Below are 19199 nucleotides of genomic sequence, written 5' to 3' on the forward strand. Positions count from 1 at the left end.
TTTGAAGGCCTCCTAGTTTCCAAAGGAGAAGCCAGGTGAACCATGAATTCACCCTATAAGTGACAGGGACTCTTTTCTGACTTGTTTTCCCTTACCTTTAACCTTGTTCAACCCTCCAATATCATTGATGCATTGGTGAAGTGCCTCAAATCTGCAAGTGACATAATTTGCTTGACAATCAGCATTCCCCATCAATAATGAAACCAAAGACATAGCTTAATAGACAACAAGGCTAGAGCAGCTGGCAGTGTTGCACAAATCTGGCACTCTGGCTGCTGAGTTTATTAGACGTTTTATAGTCTTGGGAACTAAAGATAATGGATCCCATTCCCATATGCTGCATCAACAAGAGCTGGGACTTCGTCGTGCCATTGATCTATGAGGCAGCAGTGAATACAACCCAGACACAAATGCTAAAATGAATCAATCCTAAGCTGTTAAAGAGACACCACGAAGCACTTTCCAGTTTTCAGTTCTTGCTTTCTAATCTCCATTCCATGAAATACTCTCCCAAGGGCTTTGAAATACAACAGTTTGCTGCAGAGTTTGGGATCAGGTTGAGAGGAATTGCCCCTGTGGATCAAAGAATAGAGATGAAATTTAGAGCCCATTACCCTTAGTAGGCACTTGTGAGCTCCACCCATTCCTTATGAAGCAAAAAGCTTTTGGGGATTGCTTTAATTTTTAAAAAGTGCTGTGTGATTATGTTCATACAGGTTTACTGTAGGGTTCATAAAGCTATTCTCCTCGGATAACTGGAAGACAAACTTTGATTTGTTTCCAAGAACGGAAAATTGTATGTATCTGCAGCCAAGAGAATGAAGAAGAAAACTAAAGCAGAATTTAGTCTGGACCTGACCGATAGTGAGTACTACTCGGGTGCTAACATTGGCTGCTTCAGAAACTATGATACCTTCCAATGTTAGCATGTGAAGCTACCATGGTTGCTGCAGTCTCAAATCCATTTCTGTTTAATCTACATCAATGTACTCTGTTTTTAGCCATTTAAACCACATAATACTCAATATCCACAAATTGTTTTAAAGCAAGCATGCAAAGAAAAGAAAAAACTCTAAAATAGCAGCCTCTAGACTGACACTTGAAATATGAAACAGAGACAAGAGAAAAATGCTATGATATAAAATCAGTTTTCAAAACAAGGAGACACTGTCTGGCTATGTACACAAAATGAAAGTTTCACCAAGACATTATTGCATAAAATAGTTTGGAGAGTTCCTACTCAAACACAGGGCTATGGAAAGGAAAGACAATCAGCTCACTCCTCCTGGTTATAGATGCCAAGAGGAGCTGATGATGGCCTCAGGCACTTTCGTGGCTCCATATGCCCAAAATCTCTGCAAAAATCAATCAAGTGGCATTTGGTATTTAACCTTGATGTGCCCTTTACAGCAGGAAATAATGCTACTTGGGTAAAACAGCTCCACAAAATCATGAGTGTTTTCCAGTAATTAGTATCAAGTAAATAACTCAAAAAAGCTGGATGGAGAAGTAGAAAAGAGACTGATGTATTCATTAGTATGGTAAATTATTTTCTTCTATATGTATCTGAATGGATGGGCAAATAATGAGTCTCTTAGATTTGTGGAGCATCTCACACCGGGGAAAAGACCTGATTGCTGTGCACATTGCATCATTCTGTTAATTTGAACAATGAAACCCAACAGCTGTTTAACAATACACCCAAGTTTACAACCTGAGGTAGAAGCAAGGTAATTATTTTGAGGTAAGTTAGACTGCTAATGCTAGTATGTGGATTTAAGAGATGAGTTTCTCAATAGCTCCATGAAATCCAGACTTAGCTTGCAGGAGCAAAACAAATAAACTAGGTTCAGGGAAGAACTCAAGCTTTGCATGATACATGCAAATAATGTGGCAGACATTTTATCTGTGCTGGTCAAGAAAAAAAATACATTTCAATTTTTAACACTAAAGAAATTTTATTAGAAAAGCTTTCCATTAGGATGCTCCTTTGTAGGTTTGGTAGCTGTTTGAACTTTTGACTCAAAAGAATACAATAAAAACTAATTTAGGTGCAAGGGGAATAATACAAATATTGGATTTGGTAAAATTCTGTTACCCCCAAAATAAATCATCTGTAAACTCCAGTATAGATGATGATTTGATGGAAGTGTAAAAGAGAAGTGAGCAGAGTTCAAATTGAAGTCTCCCCTAGCAGCCAGGCTGTGATTGACACATGCAATACCTAATGTGAACAGCTCAAAGGTTTCCTGTCAAAGTTAAAACCAGCCCAAAATAATTTTATTTGTTACTACAAATAAACCATGTTACACTTACTTGAAATACATTCTTTTTCATGTTTTTCTTAAAAAGCTTTTTTTTTAAACAATAATTTTAAGTGTGGCCATTATCTGATCACCTGAAGCCCAAAACACTACTCCCATCACATGACTGTGCTTCTCACCCCAGCATGTAGGTAGTCATAAACATATGCCCTAACTACAGGCTAGCTACTTTGCACCAGGAAAACCTCATGTGCTGAAGAGAGAGGTGAGCATCACACCACACAGCCCAACATCCAGAATGAAGAACATCAGATGAGCAGAGTTTTATCCCTAATTCTGCTACTCACATGTTGCCATTGACCACCTGAGCTGATGATTCCGGACTCATTGGTGCCACAAGCTTGGGTTGGAGGGATTTAGGTTTGCATGTGAACGATGCCCATGGCAAAGGGTTGCAACATGCAGAGTCATGAATTGGCTGCAGCCTGAAAAGGGAGAAGCAGAGAAAAATCATGAGAGGCTGTGAACTACAATAACACTTGTGTTCAAACACTGCTAAAATAAAAAAGCTTAATGAAGCTCAGACAAGAGATCTAGTTTGGATCCTGAAAAAAGACCCCATTTTCCCAAGACTTGAGAGATTTGCATGGAATTGTTTACCTATTGGGCTTTTCCTTGCACCTGTCCTCACCCCACCCCACAAGGTGTGCCAATCATCCATCCATTCAATTGGGTCCCATTGCACAACCCTCCTGTTTTTGTCCTGGTTCAGTCCCTCAGTCTTTCCTCATCAAGTGAATTATTTAATCTTAAGAGCTCACCAGCTCAGTGACTCCTATCCAGCAAAACAAGCTTCCAGTCCTTCCCTGCTGGTGCCTGCTGCCCCAAAGGCAAAGCAATAAAGCACAGCCTTGCCAGCTTGGCATCCCCCTTTAACTGGGCAGGTTTAGCTTCTCTGCTCAGCAGGTTTTCCTGGCTGCTGAAACCTCTTACCAGCCCTCCTGCCTGACCGAGCAGGCAGCCTGGTGCATGGGAACAAGCTGGACAGCTGCCCTTCCACCTGCTCCTGCCAGAGAAGTGTACTGCACCCCAGGAGCCTTGAGATGGCATTGTGCCCCTTGCCCATGTGCAGAGACCTCCTAACTCCAGCACAGCCCCAGAGGACAAAGCGAATCAAGATGAATCAAGATGCTGTTGACACAGCACGGGAGATCTGGCGGAGCCTGGGAAGCTGTGGGGGGGCAGAGTCTGGCCATGGGGGCACTGACCTACTAAGACTAGGCTGCACCTCAAGAGCACAGGTCAGTCTGCACCAGTCCTCCGATAATCCCCATGCTGAACTGTCCAAGCCATGAATGAAAACCTCCAAATAATTAAACATCATCTACTTTAGCAGCCACTAGCAGGACAATAAATAAGACATCCCAACAGAAGAAGATAATTTCATGTTTATGCTTGCAAGGGAAAAGGGGATTTGAAACAAACAAAACATCTTTTTTTTCCCTGCAGAAAGAGAAACTGTCTGTCAAAGCAGGACCGTAGTGACACTGAGGACTCTGTGCAAAATTCTTCTGTTTGCTTCTGCATTTGATTAGCTGCCTGCATTATGTGTTTTAATTTCCTGCCATTGAAGCACATTGCTGTCATGGTGATAGATGCTATAGAAATGAGTAAAAAAAATTTTAAAAGTCCAGAACGCTTTTGACCAAGTCTGCGCTAATTAGTGCACAAGACAAACAGACAAATGTTTTCTGGGATTTATGTCAACCGTGTCCAGATTCCTCCCCTGCTTCTCAGATATCAGCAAAAAAACCCTTTCTAGAAATGGAAATAAAGAAAGGCAGCAGATGGTACTGGGAATACTCAGAGTAAGATATCTCCATTCAGACACAGATATTAGTAACAAACCATGGAGTTAACAAGCATTGTGGAGCAGTGAATATTTAATGTATGGTAGTAGAAGAGCGAGGAAGGCAATACTGTAAAATGACTGGTAAAGGCTAACCAGAAACCACTCAGAACTTATGTGGGTGGGATGCTACCTGTGATGGCAAAAGCTGATCCATCAGGAATAGGTGAAAGTGGGAGGGGAAGGAGAAGGAGACTATCCTTTGGCAGAAACATGGGAGAATGGAGATTAATCTTGTTAACACCAAAATGATGGTGTGGTACTGCTCATCCCTATTGGACCTTACAAAAGAAACCAAAATAGTAATAATTGTAACTAGCACAGGGTTCAACCAAGGCATCCCAAGAGTTTTACAGGCATAAAACTGTCTGTGCTTTCAAAGTGAGGAAAGGATTTCTCTGATTGACAGCAGGAAAGAAATACTTTAAAATAACTCCTTTCCAAAACCAAAGAGGAGTTATTATTTCTTGCAGAGCTTCTACCAGAAGCCATCATCATCCCCTCCTGGCTGCCTTTCCTGTAGAGATTCAAAGGTACAACACATATCCTCAAGCCATGTAATATCACTGCTATTGCGCTGTCTATGCAGTTCTGATCAAATTTTCTTTGATCAGAAAATGAATCTTAGTTGGAAATAGGAAACCAAAAGGCTATTTACTGGACGCAGTCTATATTAAATTAGCAGATGTTTAGCATTTTTTTCCAGGGTACCATCACTTCTCAGACAAATACAATCTCAATTTGGGGTATAAGTGTAAATTCTAATCTCAGTAATAACATATTGCACTGCCACTTGCATATACTTTACAATGCAAATTGCCCAAAACACATCCCTCTTTTCAGCCCACACCACTAAATGGAGGTAAAATCCTACAGCTTGAATTTTTTGGCTTTGCAGAATCTAACCTGTAGAGTTTGACCTCAAGTCCACCATAGTAGCTGAATCTCTGCTGTTGAAAAAACCTTGCTAGGAATTATGTATTTACAGAACATGGAAGTTTTATCAGTGCTGCTTTTGTTACCATCTGGAAGGAATTGCTAACCAGTCAGTATTGGCTGCATTTTTTTTTTCAGGTGGCTGTAGTCTGTGCAGGGCTGACAGAGGACCAAGTGCACTGCTGACATAGCTATGCAGTAAGGGCTGTAAGTAAAGAAGCACAGAGCAAAGTCTTGGGATTTGAGGGGCTCTGTAATACCCAGTCGTTCAGGGATGGGCCAGCCATCTGCTCTGGGGACCTGTTGGTCAGCATTGGTAACTGTGGTATCATTATCCCAGATCTCACACATGTTCTGCTAAATTCGCCTCTCCTGAACAGAATGCTCTGATCTCAGGCAAATCAGAAAAATTACCCTCCAAAACTTACCTAGGTGTCACCAGATGACTTGACAAAAGCAGTGACCAGTTATGCAAGGCCCAGCATCTTCCACAGCTGTCTCTAACTGATGGCTTATGCCACTTTGACTGCAGAAGGAATGAAGCTTCAGCCACAGAAATCCCATCTGCTGGGATTGTCAGAAACCTGCAGTGCCTAAACCTGGCCATCACTAGCTGCTGGTCACTGCCATCAGCAGCCACAGCCCACACTTTGACTAGGGGGAATTCCAGATTTTTTGCATAATCTCATTGCATTTTGGACACGTCTCCTTGCCACAGGTACTGCAGTGGCCCAGAAGGGCAGAGGCAGCTATCAGGGTGGCAAAGAACAGCTGAGGAAAGCAAAAAGTGACAGCTGGAGCCTATGGAAAGCTGTAGGGAATGGGGGGACAAGGCCTTCAGCCACTTCGTAGAGAGACAGCCCCTTCTGCAGCAAGCTCAGACTGAAAGCCTGCCGTGCTCCACAGCACCTAGAGAACCAAATGGGCAGCTGTGGAGAAAAATGCTTTCCACAGCAGATACATCACTATAAAAATAGCCCAACCTGCTGACTGGACAGCCTGCCCAGATCTCACTAATGCAGCAGGCTGAGCAACAAAGGTGTTAGTTTACCAGAGCACAGCACATGTACGCAGAGACCAGCAGGGAAGATGTTTGTGAGTGGGAGAAGTTGAGTCCATCACTGCCTCCAATGCAAAGTTCAGGAGGGAGGAGTTTAATGCACTCCAGGAGGTTACTGAATGTACAATTTGGATTGCTTGCCCACATGTCTTTTCTAGCAGACTGAAGTGTTTGCAGTGAGGGGCAGTGGGTTCCAGCTGCTGGGTAATGGAGACCCAGTATGGACTGCCATGGTCAAATTGGCAAAGGAGCACCTTGCTTGAGGTGGGTTCCAGTGTGAGGTCCATGTCAGCCCACACTGCCTGGCTGAGAGCAGAGGGCATGTGGCCAGGTGAGGAGCAGACTGTTGGGCAGGAGGAAGCATCTTCAAATTCAGCTTTTTGCTCCCAGCATTGTTCTGAGCAAGTTCTGAGCTTCACCAAATTCTGCCTCAGGGCAGAGCACCAGCCTAATGCTGGGCTGAGCCCCATGTCTTTGGCCTCAGTGATGGGGCTGGGAGCTCTGCAGGATGGCAAATGTCTTCATGACACCCAGACACCCTTGCTTGTGTCAGCTAACTGCACTAGCAGGCTCTAAGGAGACCTTACAACTAGATGGTAATGCTGCTCTTGTTGCGATGCAAAGGGATAGGGCTGCCACGTTGCTATCCTGCAAGCGTCGTGCTGCAAACCCAACTTCTGCATGTCCTCATATGCATTTCCTTCCAGTTTTAGGTACAGATGCAGATGTTTTTGGGGAGTTTTCTTCAAGGCCACATATATCATCTGTCCTGTAAATGATTGCAGTTGCACTAGCTTCTGTCCTTGACTGTGCTTCTTTGTCAAGCACAGCAGCGATAGCAATCACTTCAGGTTTTGCAAACCTGCAGATCACTATTGCCAATCTTTGTATGAACAAGAGCTAATTAATCTTCACCACATCTTTGTGAAGAAGGTAAGTATTATCATTTATTATCTTTCCTGTTCTACAAATACAAACCGAGATGGCAAAACAAAAAAATGATTTGCTGATGGCCAGGCAAAGATAAACACATCGTGGGCAGTAAATATAGTGAAAGTGAAAGAAGGCAGACTGTGAGATTCCCAGATTTTACCTTAATGCAGATAATGAAGAATGGCCATCCTAATAAACAGCAGTTCTTTGAAATGGAGTCTTTCTGCTCTGAGAATAAGTAAAATAGCAGCCAGAATATTTTGCTGATATTAGTGCAAGAGAAATACAAAGATGAAGGCCACAAATTTTGAAACAGAGCAGCAGCTTTACACATTTGGTTTTAGTTTTCAAAAAGAGCACATTTCGCATTTAGGCTTCAAAGTGGCTGCTCTGTCAAAAGGCCCACTGACATATTGAACCTCTTGACATTTTGATTTTTAATTTACTCTGAAATATTGCGGAGGGATCAGTTAAGTGCTGAACTTCATTTTTCTTTTCGTCTGCTGCAGTCAAATGGAGTAGAGCTGTATCTTTAAAATCTTGCCCCATTTTGCCTGTAGTAGGGACATGGAAAATTGGCTTTCTGTGTGTGCAAAGGCAAGAAAGGATGTAGAAAGCTTGCTGAAAAAAACTGAAAATTGCCTGTTTCAGTGTAGCTTTGTCTCAGTAAAGATGCTTCTTGTCTGTGGAAATAGCAGTTGTTTCCTACCTTCTTATTCTGTATTTCAGCAATTACACTGGCCGTTTTAAGAAACTAGTTATAAATGCGGATTATTTTCATGTCTGGTCAAATGTTGAATAATGATTTAGTATTCCTGTGCCACATCCTTGCGAAGCACTTCAAACTGATTTGAGTACATGAGCCTGATCTTTTCAAAAATCTTAACTGAGAAAGAAGTAGCTGAAATTATCCTGAAAAAAGGCACTCAGGTGGCTCATCATTTCTTAACTGTATGAGGTGAGAAGGGGAAAGGCAAGACAGTGGTGAAAAAAAGTAGGGGAAGAATTTCTTGGGAACAAGCTCAAGATGTGTCCAAAGGGAAATCCCTTAGGGCCTCCAAGGAGGTAAACAACTATCATTAAACCATCCTGCAGTTCTTTGGCTCCCTTACCTTCCTTTTTATTTATTTTCTTTCTTTCTTCTGGAGAACCCTCAGACAGTGCAGTGCCTTGAATTTATTCATTCTTTATGCATTTTGATAGTTGACTTTTCCATTTTTTTTCCACTAAGTTCTGGGCACCAATGTTGTCATTCTAAAGTTCTCTCATATTAAGCAATACATTCAAAGGCCAGTCTGAGAAAGTTGCCTCCCTTCTTGATGGGCATAGCACCTGGGCAACCAGCACAAAGACAGATTCAAGCAACAGAAAAACAGGAATAAAAGCAGGGTAAAAGGGAAACTTCCCTCCTCTTGTGCCTATATTGGTCACATAGAAATGGCCAAGGTAAAAAGAATTCACACTGGTGCCTTAAATTAAGAGACATAAGCATCAAAAGGCAGAGTACTGTGATGGGCAGCTTTCCCCAAGCTGCCATGTTTCATTGTAGCTCAATCCAAGAGGGATCAGTGCAGCCTTTGCCATTGCTGCTGCTTGGGCATACAAAGAGCCACTTTTCTTTACTTGTGCAAGAGGGGAGTTTAAGCATTGAGGAAATCGCTGTCTGGTGAACAAGACACAATGTGTGGTACTTGCAGTCACCTGGTCTTTTATTTTTGAATGTGGGAGGGGAGGAGCACTGTGTGGTTACATTCTGTGGCACACAAGATGGTGCCACACAGAGGAATGCTGCTGCCCAAGGCAAGAGAGTCTGGAAAGTGTGAGGATGTCAGCTGCTGGGGTGAAGATTTGGAAAGAGCATAAGGTTCAAGACGAAGGTAATAGAAAACATAGACCTTCAAATAGCCTGGGCATCTCTTCAGCTACTTCTACAGAAAGTTTTCAGAGACCAGTGGGAGGGGTGACTGACTAAATGCCAGGCAGTTTAGCATAAAAAGACCAAAAAGGACAACTGTGTATGTACCAGCAAGATGGGTGGTGGTCTGAGAGCAGGTAGCCTACACGTGCCAAGGCACAAGATCAGAAAGAAAACCTGAGGAGCTCAGGGCAGGGTAGTAGCACCTCTCCCTGCTTGGATAGCAAAGAGGGGAGCTGGGGGTTGCTCACCATTTGGTCATGTCTGCCCTGTGGGGAACACAGTACAGTTTGCAGAAACAAAAGAAATAAACTGGAGGTGTTTGCTCCTGAAAGAAGTCCTTAAGCACATTAGTTAAAATGGAGCTCATCCTATTCAAAGGTAAGAGAAAGGCAGGGGTAGGTGGTTTCCTGACTGCCTTTGGGAAGTGCATGAAGAAGGTTTGCCCAGGACGAGTTAACCCAAAAAAGTCATCAACTCTGGCAACAAAGTTCAGGGAGGCTGTCTTGCAGAAAGAAACCCACCAGCCACCAAGGCAAGGGTCTGCCCTGAGGTTCTGCAATGGGAGGTACCTCCTTTCTGTTTAATTACAGGATGAGAGCATCAAAAAGGCACAGCTGAAGAAGCAGAAGAGCTTTCCTGGTTTTCTTTCCATTCATTTAGTTATACAGGTACCAGGTTTGCAAGCAGAACATCTTATTGAAGTTTCAGACAGATTTGTATTGATTTGAAGTCAGAACTTTGTCCAGCTAAGTGAACCTGCAATAAACTAATTTTATGCCAAGTTAAGCCTGTACAGAAACATCTTGCAGTGGTTAAAATGAATTGGCATTTAAACAAAGTAAACATAATTTGATAAAACTTCAGTGAGAAGATGAGACTACTCATATTGTGGCCATGCAAGAGCATTTGAGAGAGTTATTAATATAATTCCTGCTGCACATAAAAAACCCCCGAATTTGAATCTATACTACAACATCAACCAGAAAGAATTTTATGAACATATTTTTTTAAAACATCCTGATTAAATTTAAAGGCCTAGTTCTAATTATTTGACCAAAACAATTTTCTATTATAGTATAATTCACTATTTAAAAAGAGTAAGGTGGCAGATAGTGTCTCAAGCCAAGACAAAACTACATGATGGCATGTAAAATAACTGTAATTAAACAATCAAATGTAGCAATTAAACATGAATGATTCTTTATTAGGCTGAATGAGGATGCCAAACAAGACTCCACAGGTGGCAAGTTTATTCCCCCATGCTCATGGTCTTTTCATTAGCAGCTCTTGGCATATTCAGACATGCAAATCTGTCTGTGTTTTTAAGAGCAAGCTCCCATTTAGGTATCCTTCAAACCAAGGAAGATATGCAAATATCAGTAAGGGCAGGATTAAAGTATAACAATACTGTTTAGGAGATAAATTGAAGAAATATGCTGAGAGTCAACAAAGTCAATGTTCTGCACAGGGAATAATGAAATGCACCACTGTAGCATGGCAATAGAAAATTCTGGGAAGAGTGTTGTTTTGCTCTGGTATCCAGAGGTCACCAGTAAGCCCCTGAGAGAGGTGCCAGCAGCACTGCTCTTTGACAGACACAACATCCAGGCAGCCAAGATGGGCTTTGCTGGGCATCACGTCCGCGACTGGGTGGCAGTGCTTTGTGAAGCATGGGAACTCTCCTTGCAGGCGCTGCTTTTTTGGAGCCAACTTCCCTGCCAGCAGCCACAGGCAGAAAGTTTTGTCATGCCTTGCAGCCCTGCCACCTTGGAGACGTGCCAGGGAGGCATTGGCACAGCTGCCAGGTTTGCCCTGGCTAGCATCCAATGTGGCCAGCATCCCCCCTGCAGGAGCAGGGCCACCAGCTCCTGGAGCCACCTGCTGCCTTGAGCCTCTTTGGGGCAGTGCTTTTCCTGGATTGCAGTACTTTCCCTAGTGCTCTCCAAAGCCTGAAGGCAGGGACTGGGCTCTGCCTGCAAAGCAGTATCTGCCTTGCAGGAACTCATAAATATGACTCCTGGCTGAACACCCAGCCAGCCAAACACTACAGGAACCTGCATGTGGAACAAGCTGCCAGCTGGACAAACTGCCCCAGCAATAAAATGGTTAATAGCAGAGCTGTGGGAAAACCAGGTGAGATGGTAATGCTGCTTGTGCTGCTCTCCTTCAGCAACAGAGGCAATGGCACACAGCAATAGAGCACTGCCTTTGCTGCAGGGAGCATTTTATTTTTAAAGAATAATCCAAAAGAGCTCACAGGAAAGTAACAGAGGTGATAAAGGATTTGGAAAATAAGACCTGTGAGAGAAAGGCATGTCCAGGATGCAGAAGAGAGGGCTGAGGGGACACATAACTGTCCAGAATCATGTTAAAGGACATTATAAAGAAGACTGGGACTAATTCTCATTAGTCAGAGAGGACAGAATGTTAAGGAATGGATTTTAAGTCCAGTAGTCAAAGATTAAGGAAAACTCACCACGATAAAACAGGAAATGGAGCAATCTGCCAAAGAAGCACAGACAGTGGCCACCACTGCAGAGATGCCAGGAGTGACCAGGCCCCCAGAGGCAGTGGGGAAACCACCCAAGAAATCCTCTGGTAGCCAGGCTAGAGACCATGGATAACCCAGTGGGGATCTCCTCTCTCCTGAAAGGTTCATGGGTACAACAAGGCACCCCAGAAAGAACAGACTACATGGGAGGGCTAGAAACTATTCAGGCATGAGTATCTCAGTGATAGGGCAGAGTTTTTGCTGCAGCAAGGTCAGTGTTGATGGGTATTGCCAAGCACTCTGAACTTGGTTCCCAACTGCATTTTCTCACCAGGGATGGAAAGTGACAGCCTTGCAGCTGGTCCCCCTCATGTCTGGCTGTGCCATGCACTTGGGGACCATTGCCAGACTTGGGAAGTTTATAGTCTTTCTGCCCAGTCCTCAGATGACACATGGAAATAATATGGCTGCTATGCATCCCAAATTACTCTCGGAGGCTGTGCATGGACATTTTGGACAAGGCTTAACCTGCACCAGCTGTGGGCAACAGGGAGGTAGCCTTGGGGCTGTAAACCAGATAGATCAGAAGAAATCTGACTCCTCTGGAGCAGACACACAACACAGCAGATTTCATCTTGACCATAGGCAACCAATGCAATGGTGTTCAGTGAACTCTCCCTGTTTATTGAAGTAAGTTATCACAAGATGCAATTTGCTTCATTGGCAAATAAACTCCATCTTTTATCTTTTCTGTACTCCTGCTATGGTTATTAGGACAGGAACTTCCCAAAGGAAGGAGCTTGTGTATAGGACATGCCAGGAGTTCCCCTCTCCTTCAGCCAGAGCTGGGAGTCAGATCACCTGTGATCTTTCCTTTTCAGTGCCACATCATCAGAGATGATTTTTCCTTTTCAGTGCCACATGTGCATAAGGTCCTCTGCAAACAGTTGTCACTTGATTAACACTAGCAAATATATCTACCAGTGCAGTTTTTGTTTCATATCCCAGGGAGAAGATGAAATAACTTTACTGATTCAGAGATCAATTATTAATTCACTTTTTAAAACTCACTTTTTAAAATCCACTTTTTTTTTTCAGCGTTAGCTGAAATCTATGCTTTATAAAGCATAAATAATAACAAATAAAACAATAATAACAACTAAACAGAAAAGCACATTGCACTGTTTCGATCAGTGTGCACAGGCAGTACTCTCAACTTTCATGTGATGGATGAAGCTTGGGTTTGAATTGAACCTTGCTGAAGTCAATATATGTCTTCTTTCACTTCTCTGAACTATGGATGAAGGTGGAGTTTTTGACAGGCACATGTAGCCTGGCTGGCAGGGAGAGCAGTGGGGACAGGGGTCTGTATGCACACAGGCAGACCTAGAGCTGGGGCCATCCAGCCTGCTAAAAACAGGTTAATGCACTTGGGAGATGGAGAGAAAGGAGTTTGGCTTCCAGTTTGGCACCACCAGGTGCCAGCCCACAATGAGACAGAGAGCCAGTGCCAGGTGAGGATTTAAATTCAGTTTTATTGCTACCCCCAAGCGATCAAGCATCATGACTCAAACCTAAATCACAGAATTGTTTAAAACCCAGGAAATATTGTAATAATAAAATGTGCTTTTTTTCTATGACCTTTTTATTTCTGAACCTCCATGAGTAACTGATGTCACAATTTGAAGAATTTACTTTTCCTTTTGAAGAAATAATGTTTATTTACTTAGGGAAGATGTGGAACTCACTGGCTTCCAGGAGCTGGAGTTTTAATGAACACTAGAGATATGAGCCTATGGAAAAGCTGCAAGGGTCAATCAAACTGCAGCTACATAAAAGAACAGTTTGTTCTGTTTCAAATATGACAATATTTACCTGCCATGGTAAGAAATCCGAAAGTCAGGCTTTCCTTTGCGTTTCTGCCCAAATCTGTATTTACAAAGCTTGCTTTTGTGATATCCTCTCCCGCATCTGAATCAGTGAGCTCTCTCATACCAGTGATATCATATCACTGGAAATATCATACCAGTGATATTTCCGTGGAAGATAGATTAATTTTATTTTTTTTCCCATTGATATGGGACTTGAAACAGCTTTAGGGAGGGAGATAGATAGGAAACAAGAAGGGATTTAAGCCTTTTGCCTCACCTTTAAAAAAAACCCATGCAGCATTGCTGTCCCAGGAGTGGGCCCACATTATTACTACAGCCACAGCCACATCATCAGAGCTACAGCACTTGGAGTTGTAGATCATCAGTCTGCTGTCACAGCCATGATATATGATGGAAAAAGCCATCCATCTGCAAACGCCGAGCACAAAGAACCGTGGCTGCAAGGATGCAGCGTGGCATGTGCAACATACACAGCAGCAAGCATTTTCCAAATAAAAAGGACATAAACGTGGTAAATTGAGACTCATCGGAAAGAAGGGGGAAGACATGCAAATCCTCTCACCCCCAGGCCTCCAGAATTGCTAGTATGTTCTCAAATCCAAAAATGACACCTATGAATCCAGCTAATGGTTCCTTCACACACACACAGCTTTCTGTTAAAGCTTATTTTTTCTTCTCTCTTCCATCATATTTACCCCTGCTTTAGGATCTTTACAGACAAAAGACATTTAATGTTGTGAAATCTTGGGAGAAGGTAAAATGACGTGGCGGATCAATCAGCTGATGCTTCTTCCCTGCACAGTAGGAGACTCCAGCAAACCTCTTGTATTTTGTGTGGAGACTCAGCTCTGACTGAATTTTTCTTTTGGCACTATAAGAGAAGAAAGGTATTTAAATTTTAAAAAGAGGAAGTGAGACGGAGAGAACATAAGCTCATGCATGGCTGCAGGTTTCTCAGCTAAAAGGAATTGTTGGTTATCCAGGAGAAAAGCCATTTCTTGTGTTACTCTGCTGCACAGTACTCCAAGTGTGGGTGCAGAGAAGGTTTTTAGCTAAATAAAATTAAATAAAAATAATTTTAAAAAATACCATGCATTGGTCACAGAGCCAGAAATGTGGACGAATCCTGGGATGCTGATCATCCGAAATGATTCCCCTGAATTTTTAACACCTATCACTGGTGACAAGTAAAGCCAATACTTTACCAAAGCAGACATTCAAAGAAGAGTTTTTCGTTTTTTTCCCTCTACATGAAAGAACTGTCTCATCTAAAAGTCAGAAGCCACAAAGAAGTGGATGTCACTGTAAAGGAATATGGGAGCAAGCCGTTCAGTTACTATACCTTGTGCAGGGGGACAGCCATCCACTTTTGAATAGCTACCACACACTTTTCAAAACATCTACCTCTCTGTAACATAATACATCTCAAATACCACATTTTTGCTCATTAATAGTAAACTATAGCATACACATTAAGCTGTTCTTGAGAATGTAAGTCTGAAGGCCTTTGACAACCCCATCCTGTTTCTAAGGAATGGTAGGGTATGGTAGGAATGTTTCTAAGGTGGTAGGGTACCAAAATACTAAAGAAACATTTCTTTCCTCACATTTCACATACTATTCAATATCTTATTTGTGTTTAGGAAAAATTACTAATTCCTAATACTAACTTGCCACTTCAATTTTTGCCATTTTTTAAATCTGTTCACATTGATCTGCCAAGAAAATAGTTTAGTTTAGTTTCATTTAGCACTAAATTATTTTCATTTTTAATTCATGCTTTTCCCTCAGTAAATATTGAGGGAAACCACAGAATTGAGCCAATCACAGATTTTTGTTGCTCATAGTTTATTTAAGGAAATTGGACCTTTTTGTTGGCCAAGTCATCACTTGTGGCAGCTATTAATTTCTTCATAACTGCAAAACATGTTTTGTAAAACCACAATGCCTCTAAATCAACATACTCATCCCTTGAACTTTCCTAAGCAGATGATGAGTTTTGCTGAAGACAACAGTAATTTGGCCATTCGTCAAAATGGCAACGGATTTTTAGAACTCGACTGCACAGAGGTGAGTTGCCTTTTGAAGAATGGTGGAAAAACAGGGAATTGCAGAATGACCAAGGAGGCATCCTGGGAGAGCAGCCTAGACAGATGGTCCTGGAGATTCTGTCTGCAAAGTACCAAAGCACTTTTGGCAGCACAGCAAAGTCTCTGCAGCCCTACACCAACTAACCCATTTCCTTTGGGAATGCCTGGCATAGAAAAAGCGTAGGAGGGTGTGAAAGAAAACTGGCGACTGAAGTGATATCAGATCTAAAAATCATTCTTCAGGGGTCTACTAATGAATGCATCAATATTGTCTAAAATAAAGAAAACATCCACAGCAAAGTGGGCAGCAGACTTGGCAGGGGCAGGATCCCAGGACAGCTGAGAGCGTGTGACTGTGTGTGGCCACAAAAGCTCAAGAGGGCTTTTCAGTTTTTCCGCTTGAAACTCTGCCCCATTTTGGTTTGTTTTCTTTCTTACTTTATTCAGTGAATAATTATTCACTGAAAAGAAAGGTGTGGGAGAAAGGCTCTCAAGGAAAGATTTACTTTTAGCTAAAGAGGCTAGGCCAGCAGTTTACAAAACCAAGAAAGGCCCAGGTTGCACTCTTCAGGACACTCAAACTACCATAGGCAGAGTTCCCTCATTTAATTCAGGAACTGAGTTTTGCCTTGAACATTTCCCCTGTTTATCCATATCCAAATAAGGAATTTCTCTAGTGATGCCTGAGGGGATGGGTCCCCTTTCTGACAGGCAACAGGAAGGAGAGGCCGAAGCTGCCAAAGTCATTTTTGCCAGCCAAATTACAATGGACAGCTGATATGCTGCCATCCCAACCCCTGTGGCAAAACCTCCGAAGTGCCCTCATTCCTGCCTCCTCGACCCCATGTGAGGTGCTCCCACTCCACCGGGACTGCTGAACTCATTTAGCAGGTGTTGCCCTCATTTGCAGATCCTTGGGAAGGGCTGATAATTAGGAGGAGATTTCTAGAACAGGTTGCCACCCTTGACAGCAACATGGGAAGAACAGGTAACTGGCTTATAAGCTAAAAAGCAACCAAAAGCAATTTGATATTACAAGCATTGGAAAGGCAAGAAAAAACAGAAAGTAGTATTTTAAAAGGATAATTGTTTAATAAACTCTTAGCCTTACATAGATGCATAGATAATTAAATATCAGAGGTGAGTCTTGCTAATTATCTAGGAGCTGAACTTCCCATTTGCATCTTCAGTAACAAGATTTATGTAGCTTAAACAGTGCCCACCTCTATACTTGAGTTTTGTGATTGTAAGGCTTGAGCAACTATAATTAAAGAGCCTTTTTGGAATGAGTGTAGCACTGTGCAGTGCAATGTGACATTCAGAATATATCAGCGTCACTTTACACAGGAGTTCTGATTATTTTCATTTGTGTGCTTCAGCCTGTCATTTATTGCCAGTGTAGCTCATCTACCTCAAAGCCTGGTGTCTCACCTAGTTCATGCAGTTTTCCCCTTTCCTATAAACCTCTGTCACTTTAATCATGTGTTTTACGTGTTTAATTCTTAAGGTAAAAACCTACTTTTATTTGCACACTAATGATTTTACTAGCCTATTGCATAATGCAAACAGTCCTAAAATAGGGCAGCTAATCAACACGAACATGAGACATGAAGACTGAGGCAGCATCATCCATTCACACAGCAATGTATGTCTGCTACAGAAGAGACTTTTATTTTTCTGCTAAATAGGATGCCAGCAGGAACTGAGACTGCTCTTTGATTCAGCGATAATGAGTGAACGTTGCACCAATGAAATTTACATTTTGCCAGTGGTATGAAAAGCACAGAATTATTCTTCTTAGTTCAGATTTAGGCTCCCCAAATAGACACTGATTTGCTGAAGTCTGAGTGCTCTGAGGCTCCTATTTTCATGAATGAAGATTTTGGCAATCTAGTAAAAGATAGCATCCAACATGAAAGGTAAAAGTAGGGCAGGTGACTACCCATCAGCATTCCTCCTGGACAATCTTCTTCTCTGAAGCACATTAACCCATCTTCCTCTTCCTGTTCCCCTCCTGCAAGTGGAATAAAATTTTCATCAGTTTTTGCCATATCTGCTTCATCTGGAAACTTTCTGAAAATATATTAGAAAACCTGTATAAGGCTCTGTACTGAGGCAGAAGCACATTTCTCTGTGCTGACACCTACCATGTCAAACTATTATCCAGGCTTCCCGCTGGCTGATGCTGCGGGAGAAGGCTGAACTTTGACTTCAGGGTAGGCAGTGAAAGGTAATTTGGTCTATGTATCAAATCTCAAGCAGGAAGAAGGCTGCAGGTCTCATATAAAGCAGACCTGTGAGGCCATGTACAATGGCTCTGGTGGTTCAGGCAGGGACTGTGAGGCAGCAGCAGTCCCACAAGGCTGGAAGTCACTGGAGGTGATGGCCTCCTGCCCTACTGTGAAGGAGCACAAAGGGGAAGTGCCTTGTTGCCACTCAGCACATTGCACTGCTCAGGTGGACATGATGCATTAGAACTATAACAAACGAGTGTATAGAAGTGTGTGTGTGCGTGTGTGTGTAAAGGTCCTGACACACCAGGTTAAAACTGAAACAAGTTTACAAGGACCTAAAAAGATGTAGTCTTCCTTATTGGCTGGTTTGGTAGCATGGACAGTAGTGGTAGTTCTGATTTTTTCTGATAATACTTCTGGTCTAAAGCAGAAACACTACACAACTGACCAGTGCCTAAATGCCATTCCCTGGGCATTTCAATGATTGTGTGTTCTATCCTGGATACAAACACTATCAGTTTATTTCTGTTAATTTGGGTAGTACCAACCCTGAGTTCATGTTTTCTGCAAAATTAACAATGCAGTCTGTATCCAAATGGACTAATTTGTATCCTGAAGATGGAAACACAACCATTGTACAACAACTATAGCTGCTGGTGCTGGTATCCTGTAACCAAGATAAAATTCCTGGCAACAGAAATCCCATATAATTCCTGAGTGCTTTAGAATGCTGCTAGGAGAGCTTCATATTGAAATTCAGTCGTTTGCTCATGGGTGGCTTTTAGCAAACTGATAGAGATTTGCTCAGAGCCTTGTTAACTACATTGCTGTTATCCAAGCTATTTCAGGTCAGCCAGTCCATCTGAAGATGTCCTTCCCCAGTCCAGAAGATGGGGGAGGAGGTGACTACTATTTGTTGCATTGTAGTGGTTAACAAGGAAGAATTTGAGCTGCCAGCACTACTGACTTCATAGCCTTGAATTTAAAAAAAATGACTGTCTACTTTTTTTCCTCCATAAAGGAGGCACTTAAGCTAATTTTGGTATATTTTTCCTTTTGTGTTTAATGTGAAAAAGCAGTACCCTCAATCTCCCATTAACACATTTACGAATAGTGAAAGCAAGCGCATCAGTTAACATTTGCAAACCAAGTCTGTAACTGCAGAAGCAACAAATTACTTTTTAAATTAATGACCAAAAACAAAGTCCCCTTTCAATTCCTAACACTGGAAATGCAAAGCTTCTCCTCAGTCTTACATGGTTTCTCTACTATTGAGCAACTCAACCTCCTCAGTGGTGGGTTGAGGAAAGACTCTGCTCAGGGGCTCAGGTCCATGCCCTCCTGGTAGGAATGTATAGTTATTTCCTCCAAGAAGCATCTTCAAACAGTATGTGGATACCAGCCTAATTCTGTTTCCCTCTCCTTCCACTCCACAACTGTTTATATCACTTGTTGCATACCACCCCCCCACC

General features: G+C 42.3%; 1 protein-coding gene and 1 long non-coding RNA gene across 2 annotated transcripts in view; one reads left to right on the forward strand and one right to left on the reverse strand.

Annotated features, from left to right (window-relative positions):
* The first annotated feature begins 122 nt into the window (after positions 1–122).
* On the forward strand, positions 123–9933 carry LOC128787344 (uncharacterized). Its single transcript, XR_008430687.1, has 4 exons — positions 123–864; positions 5248–5316; positions 6877–7102; positions 9611–9933. It is a non-coding gene; the product is annotated as an uncharacterized LOC128787344 (long non-coding RNA).
* Positions 9934–16957: 7024 nt separating this feature from the next.
* The window catches only part of CXXC4 (CXXC finger protein 4), a 74266-nt gene continuing 72024 nt past the window's right edge, over positions 16958–19199 (reverse strand). Inside the window, exon 3 of the mRNA XM_053941141.1 lies at positions 16958–17507. Within this exon, the coding sequence (XP_053797116.1) occupies positions 17478–17507 (30 nt within the window). The 3' untranslated portion in view covers positions 16958–17477. The remainder of the gene's footprint in view (positions 17508–19199) is intronic.

This window comes from Vidua chalybeata, chromosome 4 (genome assembly GCF_026979565.1).
Source record: "Vidua chalybeata isolate OUT-0048 chromosome 4, bVidCha1 merged haplotype, whole genome shotgun sequence".
NCBI classification, from domain to species: Eukaryota; Metazoa; Chordata; class Aves; order Passeriformes; family Viduidae; genus Vidua; species Vidua chalybeata.